The sequence below is a fragment of the Clarias gariepinus genome, chromosome 7, assembly GCF_024256425.1.
Source record: "Clarias gariepinus isolate MV-2021 ecotype Netherlands chromosome 7, CGAR_prim_01v2, whole genome shotgun sequence".
Lineage (NCBI taxonomy): Eukaryota > Metazoa > Chordata > Actinopteri > Siluriformes > Clariidae > Clarias > Clarias gariepinus.
The window spans coordinates 2,015,001-2,025,000 of record NC_071106.1 but is presented as its reverse complement, the minus strand read 5'-3'; the positions used below and the strand labels follow the sequence as shown (position 1 = coordinate 2,025,000).

The 10,000-nt window shown below is 43.5% G+C and overlaps 1 protein-coding gene across 1 annotated transcript in view; it reads left to right on the top strand.

Annotated features, from left to right (window-relative positions):
* The window catches only part of tmod2 (tropomodulin 2), an 18,450-nt gene that overhangs the window by 1,870 nt on the left and 6,580 nt on the right, over positions 1–10,000 (top strand). The window contains exons 2-4 of the mRNA XM_053500893.1: positions 4,853–5,013; positions 5,428–5,584; positions 9,434–9,556. Coding sequence (XP_053356868.1) covers positions 4,888–5,013; positions 5,428–5,584; positions 9,434–9,556 — 406 coding nt within the window. The 5' untranslated portion in view covers positions 4,853–4,887. The remainder of the gene's footprint in view (positions 1–4,852; positions 5,014–5,427; positions 5,585–9,433; positions 9,557–10,000) is intronic.

Genomic DNA, 10,000 nt, shown 5'->3' with positions numbered 1-10,000 from the left:
ACTTAGCGAGAGATTCAGGCGTATCATAAATGTCAATAATTTGATCCTGTAAAGCATTAATTAAGCAATATTAGGTTGAAACTGTAACATTTCCCTCGTCCCTACCCCTTTTCCACCAGTGCGGTTCCAGGGCTAGTTTGGCGTTAGTTCGGACTGACGTCTAATTTCTAACCAGTTATTTGTGTTTAGATGGGCCACGAACCAGCTCTCAGACGCGGGGAGAATGGTTTATGACGGCATTCCTTGCTGGGCTGGAAAAAAGAACTGCTTACGCCAAGGGCTGGGGTCGGAATTATCAATTTCAACTAACAGTTTGTGACCGCCATCTTTAAACATGGACTCAATATGCAATGAACGTCTCCTGAAAAGACCAGAAGAACTGATCGCAATGCTGTATTGAAGTTCATTGCCGTTGTGCTTGCTGCTAGCAACTAGCTAGAACTTACACCTGGTTCACTACGGTGTTAAAGGCAGTATTTGTGTCTTTGTTAAAACTTTCCATCGTGACTGTTGTCATGAGCTGCGACTCAGAAGGAAAATTTTAATTACAGGAAATTCCAGATGAACTTCTCATGAGGTTGGTGTTTTATATACCAATCATTAGGGAGGGGGATTACCTGAGGTCTCCCGATACGATATCGTCACAATACATGGGTACAGCATCGCGATTCTGTAATTACTAAGTTTATAAATGTACAGAATCGATATTAAATTATCACATGTAAAGTTTAAATAGAAGGATTATAGAGAAACTGCAACATTTTACAGCCTCAAATGCAAGCGTTTATAAATGAAAAATGAATAAAAAAAAAGTGGATGTTGGAGTGTGTCAACTTGAATTGCCATACACAAAAATCTGTAACTTGATTCTTTTTCCCCCTCACCCATTTTTATAGATCATATTTATCGAATTATACAGTGCGACATCTACAGTAGCGTTGATTAATAAATAATTCGACGTAATATTTGAAGAATTTCTTTAACATGTATGTTTGAGTTAAAAAGAAAGAAACGGAGACTGAGTTTACTTTCTTGTTAGCGAGAAACAAACAAAACCGCGTCTGTGTGTACACGCTCAACACCTCGGAGAGCTGCGATCTTATCAGCAAGTCACACGTATAAGGCCATGTTCACAACCTAATGTGAATGAAGTGTAACTGTTCAAACAAGCGGCCAATCCAAACTGATCTGCATCCAGAATAACATTTTTTCATTCCCTTTATTCAGCTCGCCGTTTTTTTTTCCTTTTCAGATGTGAAACAGTATCTGTAAATAAAAGTAGGCCAGGTCCCAAATGACTTCCTGACTTCCTGTAGTGTGCTCATCTAGTGCACTACATTGGATATACAGCTGCAGGAACAAGGACTTGTCATGTGTGACTAAAACACTCACTTTGATTATCTTTATTTATAAAAAGTGTGTAACGTCTTGGTACTGTTTGGACCATGTTGAAATAAGATGTACCTTTATTTAGAGGATGACGGTTTAGTGTGTGTAAGTGTGAGGGACAGAGAGAGAGAGAAAAAGAGAGACATGGTGTGTGTTGTTTAGATAACAAAAAACGCTACGTCATTCTATGACCTGATTATCATCAGTCTCAGACTCCACACTGGACTTTTCATCTTAACAGCAGGAAGTCATGAACCTCATCTTAAATAATAAATGGTCTGTGCAAGCATTAAAGAATTAATGATGCAAGCGATGTTAAAAATGTGTGCTTGATGCTGGGCTGTGTGTGTGTGTGTGTGTGTGTGTGTGTGTGTGTTTAACCTTCACTTTTCAATTGTGTGGAATATAATCTGAAAGAACAACACGCCAGTTTCCATGCCGTAAAAACCCAGTGTGTAACACGGCTTAACGTCTTTATTATACGAGGTACCAACAAACATCCTGCACATTTTGCTCAAAGACAGTACGGCGTTACAAAAACTGGAGGTGACGAAAACATGACTCAATTTCTCTGCATCTTGTACAGACATAATATTCCTTATCTTGGTGATATTTCTGAGATAAAACATGAGCTACATGAGCTTCTGGAACCTACAATCAAGTATTTTACTGCTGCACATCGTAAAACAGAAAGGCCATCCAGATTTACTGTGTGATCAGTAAACTTACTGCATTTGGTCTTAGTACCAGTACTTCTCTTACTGAAGAAAGTTAACAATCATCCAGTGTTTAACGTTCTTCACGCATTTAATCCATAACTTTATTAAGCTCTCTCATCTGGCTTTGCCGTGCCGTGTATATAACAGCGGAGCTATTGAAAGAAAACCGGGATGATCAGTGGACCTAGAACTAAGCCCTGTGGAACAACTGACTCTACTTTAATGTACGTAGAGGCGTCAGGGTTAACATACACAAATGGGTAGCAATTAGTCAAATTGTACCTGGCGCAGAAGAGGGGTGTTCCCTTAACTGCAGCAGTTTTAGCAGAACAACAAAAGTTTGATTACCTCAGCTAAAAAGTCACGCAACTGTTTCTCTCTCTTTCTCTTTTTCTCTCTCGCTGGGTTTTGGCTGGGTTCTCTGGATCGAGTCTCATCATCTCGATCATAATTCCTATAATGGTCCTGATCACTGGTTTAACCTTTCCGTAGGATTTACAGCTAGCAGCGTTAGCCTCGTAGCTTCACTATAGCGCACCTCATTTAGGACTCGTACAGGATCTTTTTTTTTTTGTTTGTTTGTTTTTGCCTTAAGATCGTTACAGTCCTGTGTGTGTGTATATATGTGTGTGTAGTGATTTGTTACGTGTGTATCGAAACGCAGCAGGGTTTTATTGCGCCGCTGGCCGCTGCTTTATTTACAGGTTGGCGCGAGGGACCAAAACAGAGACGTATAAACCGAGTCCCGCTCGAGGAGACACTAAATCCTCCTTCTGAGCGTTTTTCCCATTAAGTTTTTTCCTCTTGCTGCTTCCTGTTCTGTCAAACTCTTGGGCCAGCCAGATTTGTGAGAATTTTCCTCTGCTTATTGTGTGTGTGTGTGTGTGTGTGTGTGTGTGTGTGCGCGCTGAAAAGTCCTCTTAGCTTTATGACTGTTTAAGAACCATTTCAAGTTCGTCTCATTCTTAATCCTGATTTAGTTTTGCTCTTCAGTGTTTCGCTTTTTTTTCCTGCCTCACTCCTTTTATATATTTTTGTGGGTGTGACTAAATCCAAGCCTTCGCTCCAGCTGATTAAGATTTGTGTTCTTTAAACCGCAGCGCTAATATGTGATCAGTCCTGTTCTTTGTTTTTTTTCTTCTCCAAGACCTGATCAGAAAGCGCCGCTCACCTCGGATTGTAGCTCGGTTTTGTGTTTGTAGCTGCTGTTAATCCTGTCGGACCTGTGTGATCTCACTCCCAGGAATCACATGACTACCACTCGACTAACACAGACAGATACGTAAAGGGAAAGCTTATTATTGTATTACACATGGGTTTCATTATGATAGCTAAAATTAACTCCTCACCTCGCGCTGCGGTTTGGCTTCGTCCTCACAGGAGTGAGTCGTTAATCATACAGGAGGAGTCGTAAGGAGGGAGTCGCCTAAAGTGAATCATATAGAGGAATCAAAGGGAGGGAGTTATGAGGAGAGAATCGTAAGAAGGGTGTTGTTGGGAGGAAGCCCGTTTAGAGGAGTCACATGGGGAGGGACCCAATTAGAGGGTCATAATTAGCAAGTCATAATTAGGGAATTGTTAAGAGCGAATGCGAGGGAGTCATGATAAGGGGATCGTTCAGAACGAATCTCTTTGAGGGAGTCGTGTGGTGGGAGTCATTTGGAGCGAATCACCTGGAAACATTGAGAGCGAATCATGTGGAAAAGGGTCACATGGAGGAATCATATTTGCGGAATTGGTGTCGGGAATCATATGGGAAAAAGTAATAATAAAGACGTGTGTGTGTGTGTGAGAGAGAGACAGAGAGCTTAGTGGGTAGAAGTGAAGCATGTTTACAGTCTGAGGTTATTCCTGTTATAGCTGAACCTCCAGCCTTCTGACACACAGTATGAGTGCAGATCAATCCCTGCTATCCGTTATCACCCAGATGAGGATGGGTTCCCTGTTGAGTCTGGTTCTTCTCAAGGTTTCTTCCTATTACCATCTCAGGGAGTTTTTCCTTGCCACTGTCGCCCTCGTCCTCGGCTTGTTTACCAGGGACGATCTGATCATTTTGATTCATACACATTCACATTTCATACAAACCTAAATAATTCTTTTGATTGTGTAAAGCTGCTTTGCGACAATGACGATTGTTAAAAGCGCTTTATAAAAAAATTGAATTGAACTGAACTTGTGACTCTCTCTCTCTCTCTCTCTCTCTCTGTCTCTCTCTCTGTCTCTCTCTGTCTCTCTCTCTGTCTCTCGGGTCAGTGTGAGTTTAGGCTGTTTAAAGATGGAAATGTTTCCAGTCTAATTTCCTGCACGGGGTCAAAGGTCACATGAGGGAACATGAAGATTCGTCCAATGTTTTAGATAAAAATAAATAAATAAAAAGCTGGAAATGATCTCATACCTTAGCCTGACTGTGTGTGTCGACTCATGAATGAAGCTGAGAACGTCTTAGAGCAGCTGAACAATACCTCAGGCTCTCACTCACTGCATGAACAGGTTTTTCCAGCGATCACTTAGGCTGAAAAAATCACGCTGTGCTGCACGGTGTTTATGCGCGCACACACACACTCACACACTCACACACACACTCAAATACCTGTTTATATGTTAGACAAAGTCAAAATAGGAAGGATTCCGGCCTGGACTTCATTCCATGCATTTGTTACACTTTCATTACTTACACACTCACACACACACACACACCACCCTGCCCAGCCATTATTGACTTTTGTGTGTGTGTGTTTCCACAGATCCTGACCTGCACTGGACCTGAAGGTGCTCCATCATGGCTCTGTCCTTCAAGAAAGATCTGGAGAAGTACAAGGAGATCGATGAGGATGAGATCCTCGACAAGCTCTCGGAGGAGGAGCTGAAGCAGCTGGAGAGCGCTCTGGAGGAGATGGACCCTGAGGTGATGAGCCTGAGAGCGCTTTCTCATCTCACACACACACGACCGTGATGATAATAAAGGCTCAATCGGATGTGATGTTGTTCTGCCAGTTGCCTGAGAAAACACACAACAGGAAGATCATAGTAAATAAATGTACGATTAGGAGAGAGAGTGATAAACATTAAGAGTGTAAGTGAAATAAAATAAACTGATGATGACGGCTAAGACGTGTGTGTGTGTCAGAGACACCCCTACAATAAATATACAGTCTACATAATGTATGTGATTTTTTATTTTAGTTAGATGCGTTGCTTAATAGTTTGTATAAAATCTTCCCTTTCTCTCTCTCTCTCTCGCGCACACACACACGTTATTATAAGTATTATATCTGAGATTTCACTCTTCTGTTTTCTCTTTTTTCCTCTTGTTACCCAGAATGCTTTGCTGCCGGCGGGGCTGAGACAGAAGGACCAGACGGAGAAGGGGGCGACGGGGCCGTTCAACCGGGACAAGCTGCTGCAGTACCTGGAGAAACAGGCGCTGGACCATAAGGACCGGGACGACTACGTGCCCTTCACTGGAGAGAAGAAAGGTCAGAGGTCACCATGAACAGGTCAACAGGTGTCCGTGTGTGTGTGTGTGTGTGTGTGTGTGTGTGTGTGTCGTGATGAAGGCAGATAACACAACCAGGGAAAATGCTGTGTATAAGCGGTGTGATAAATGTTAGAGAAAAAGTCAAGGACAAGAGGGAGGGGCAGAAGAGTCGGGGGGGGTTAGACTGAGGTGATGTGATTAGTGTGTGTGTGTGTGTGTGTGTGTGTTCTGTCTCACTGCTCCGCTGAATGTCGAACATTGTGAAGAACAAATACTCAGTTTATCACTTTCCACCTTTCTCTCTTTCTCTCTCTCACTCACACACACACACACACACACACACACACACACTCAGGCTGAAGGTTTCCGCATTAACATTTCATGATGAAAAGCCTGCTTCATTACTGAACCTCCTCTCCTGTTTCAGCTGTGTGTGTGTGTGTGTGTGTGTGTGTGTGTGTGTGAGAGGGACAGAAATAGTAGGTACAGAGTGTGTTGGGTTGAACCCCGGCTTTATGTCTTTGATGTGTGTTTTTCGAAGCGCTCTGGGAAAAATCTTGGAATTTTGTTATAAACTTGGATACCAGGAGCGTGAGCTAATGCCTGCACTCTGTAAACCTAAACACACACACACACACACACACACACAATACATTACTTTGAAACAAGATTTGGACGTCATTGTGGAATGACATCACTGCGGGGAAAAGCTCTGTGTGTGTGTGTGTGTTTTTGATCGGTGCTGTTAATCATCTTATGAGCTGTGTACTGTTTTAATCAGGGTGTCGCTCTCAATGTCAGCGGTTAATCAGTAACGTGTGTGTGTGTGTGTGTGTGTGTGTGATGCTTGTGCAGGAAACAGTTAGCCGTCCCTGTTCAGTTACTCAGCGATGCATCAAACTGCTTTTTGCTGGAAATCTGGGATTGTGTGTGTGTGTGTGTGTGTCCTGCTGTAGTTATGATCTTGAGCTTCAAGGACAGATGAAGGTTGGGTTACACACACACACACACACACACACACACACTCTTAGACACACTGCTGAATTGAAGCTACTTTTATCCCCTCAAGGATAATTTTTCTGGACTTCCAGCTTCATGAACTCGTCTCCTGGAGTATCGGGTCATGTGATCCCGGGTCACATGTCGGACGCGTCTGTTGTCCCCGTCAGTAACTCGTCCTCCCGGACTCCGGCGCTGAGGATTTATCCCTCACTCCAGGAGAGACAGGAAGCGGAGGAATTCCTCCGGGACTCGGCTCAGCTCGGAGAGAAAGAAAAAGGGGCGGAGTTTTGTGAGCGAACCGTGCCAAGTCTGTTTTTTTTCCCTTTCTTTTTTCTTTCCTGCTCCATAAAGCGTCCTCCAGCGATGTCCGTTGCTATAGCGATGCCAGTGCTGGGGCTCTGAGGGATTGTGGGAGATCACCACGGACTGGTGTTTGTGCTCTCGGTGTCCTCGCAGCGCTGGAGACACACTCGTGTTACAATAAGTGAAAGGTCTCACAGGATGTTGATCTAATGATCTGCACCAGAGAACCCAGGACTAAAACACTGACCCCAGATCACGCTAATCACGCTAATCATGCACTGATGCTGATTCGATGCTGCGTTAGCCCAGGGTTTGGGCGGGGCTTGTGTGTCCTAGAGGGCGTGTGATTGGATGCAAGTTGACATGGGTTCAGATAAAATGTATATAAACTAAATGAGACACGTTTCAACATTGTCTTCATCTCTTCGTGTCTTTGCGTCTAGTTTTGCTTTCCGGATAATTTTAATAAGTAAAGAATTTAAATAACATATATATATATACATATATATATATATATATATTTTTTTTCCTTATAATTTCTTTTCCTCCTTAAATTACAACTTCAGAAATTAAACCTGAAAAGTATTTTCAAAGTTTTTAAACTTTTTTTTTTTTTTTGTAACCATAATTTTTTTTTAGTTTGTTTCTCTTAAGTTGACGTGACATTGACGGTCGCACAAATGTATTTGCCCACCCTTTTTAAAAATCCGCCTGTGATCGGTTAACTGCTAGCTAACAGTTTGCTCTCGCGTTATGCGTTACTGCTACGCGTCCTGTACCTGTTACAACTTCTTAGACGGAAGTCCTGCCAATGTGTCTCGGAGGTGAGACAGAGGCTTCAGACAGAGGCTTCATCAAACTGTTTATTTGGGTTTTCTAATGTCATGTCGAAATAAAGTTATCTTTACTTTTTAAACATGTAAATATTACTGCTAGTGGAATATGGGAACTAAAAATGGTCTAAAAAGTTGGTCTTAATATTGTGTTAAAGGTCTTTTGTGCTGCTCCACACCGAATGGAGAGTTCTGATTGGCCGGTTGACGCGTCAGTAGAGGTGTTGGCATCTGATGAGTGATAAACCCTGTGTGTGTGTGTGTGTGTGTGTGTGTGTGGTAATTGGGGTTACTCGTGTTAAATTAATTAAGTGAAGTAAAACACTTACTGGCTGTGCGCTCTCACATTCCTGAAGCCGAAACACTTCCTGTAGCGCTCCCTCGGGTTCTACACGCTGACGGAAGCGTGCTAGCCCGGCTAATCATGAAGCAGAGTTTTTGCCAGCTTACCCATAATGCCTTGCTGAGCTGAAACGAAGTGGCGGACTAACACACATTTTCTTCCACTGTGTCTCCCATCTGGACTTGGCTGTGTTTCTCACGGTCTGAACAGAAACGCTTGTGTTTGTGTGTGGTGGGCAAAACAGAAAACAGGAAGTGTGTGTGTGCTGGGGCGAGATCAAGCCAGGTCGTCCAAGGTCGGCTCGTTGGACGGTCAGCCCCCGGAGCGAGTCGGCCTGGCGCGGCGCCGAGCTCTGAAACAGCACCACGATTGTAGTGCCGTACAAACATTTGGACCTCGTGAGGACTCGTGCTGGTCCGCCGCGGAGACCGAAGCGCTACGTCTTCACCCTGTATTGGAGGAAACCGGGGTCGCTGGAGCTTTATTTCAGCATGTGGGACTGAGGATCATCATAAATCTAATCTCAAGCTCGGACTGAACTAGGGAGTAATCTGATGCTAGCTTGGACAGAGAAGGGCGTCGTCATGGTTACTGTAATGCTGAACTTCTGACCTCGAGTATTAAATACAGACTATTATATTATATTATGTTGTGTGTATGTGTGAGATAAAGAGAGAGATGTTCTATGACGACATGTTTCCACAAGTACAAAAAAGCACAAAAGCTGTTCTGCATTACCGACCAACACACACACACACACACACACACACACACACACACACACACTTTGGCTCAGTGTGTTTCCTGTTTGCCGTTGCTGTGGCTAATGACCAGCGTGTTGTATGAACTTGCATGACTTTAAAGGTGTAGGATTGTTCAAGCTGTGTGTGTGTGTGTGTGTGAGGGAGAGAGTGAGGGAAACGGTCCTCACAGTCCCATGAGGTTAGGTTTAGCTGTTAGCATGATAAGTCTTGTTTTGCTGCCATCTGTGTTGGCGTTATGAGTTTGTTCTGCACAGCTGAAACATCTGGTGCACTTGCGCACACACACACACACACACACAGCAGTGTTGTTAAATGCACCGTGGTGTTCCCTCCCTCCTCTGCACCCTGATGATGTCACTAAGCGTCTGGTTTATGATTCGCTGTATTGAGCAGATGATCAAAGCGTCTGAGCTCCAGATGAGTGTGAGGTCTAAACCACAGACTAAATAATACAGCATGTAGGTCACTGCTCAGGTCTGAGGAGCGGGAGAGGGTGTGAGGGTTACAGTGTCTCAGGTAACGCAACGGGAACGGTGCAGGTGGCTTTAACTGACAGGAGCAGGAAGTGTGTGACTCTGACTCTCTCTCCTCTGATCCTCTAGGGAAGGTGTTTGTGCCTAAACAGAAACCACTGGAGGCCCACAAGGAGGATGTGACGACCCTTGACCCGGAACTGGAAGAAGCTTTATCTGCTGTTACTGACACCGAGCTGTCCGACCTCGCAGGTGAGAGAGACCCCCCCCCCCCACACACACACAGAAAGAGACACCCCCCCACAGCGAGAGAGAGAGACCCCCCCCTAATATAATCATTATTGTTTTTAGTGTTTTGTGTTTATGTAGTATTTCTTTTGTTAATTGTTATTAGTAGTAATTGTATAAAGTAGTGTTGTTTATCATCAGTGTTGATTGTTTTGTTTTTTTTGTTAGTCTTATTATTCTTATTTTGTTGTTCTTCAGCAGAACACACAGTAGATCTTCAGCTGATAGAGACATGTCCAGTTTAAAAAGTTGCCCAACATTTGTCAAGTAACAGTGATGTAACTTCCTGTTTTCTGTTTTATCGCTCTCGGCTCGCGTGTGGTCTCGCCTGTTAACGCTGACGTGTTGAAGTGACGTTGTTACTTATTAATAACAGGTTAAAATATTAAATCTGATTAACACCAGCAC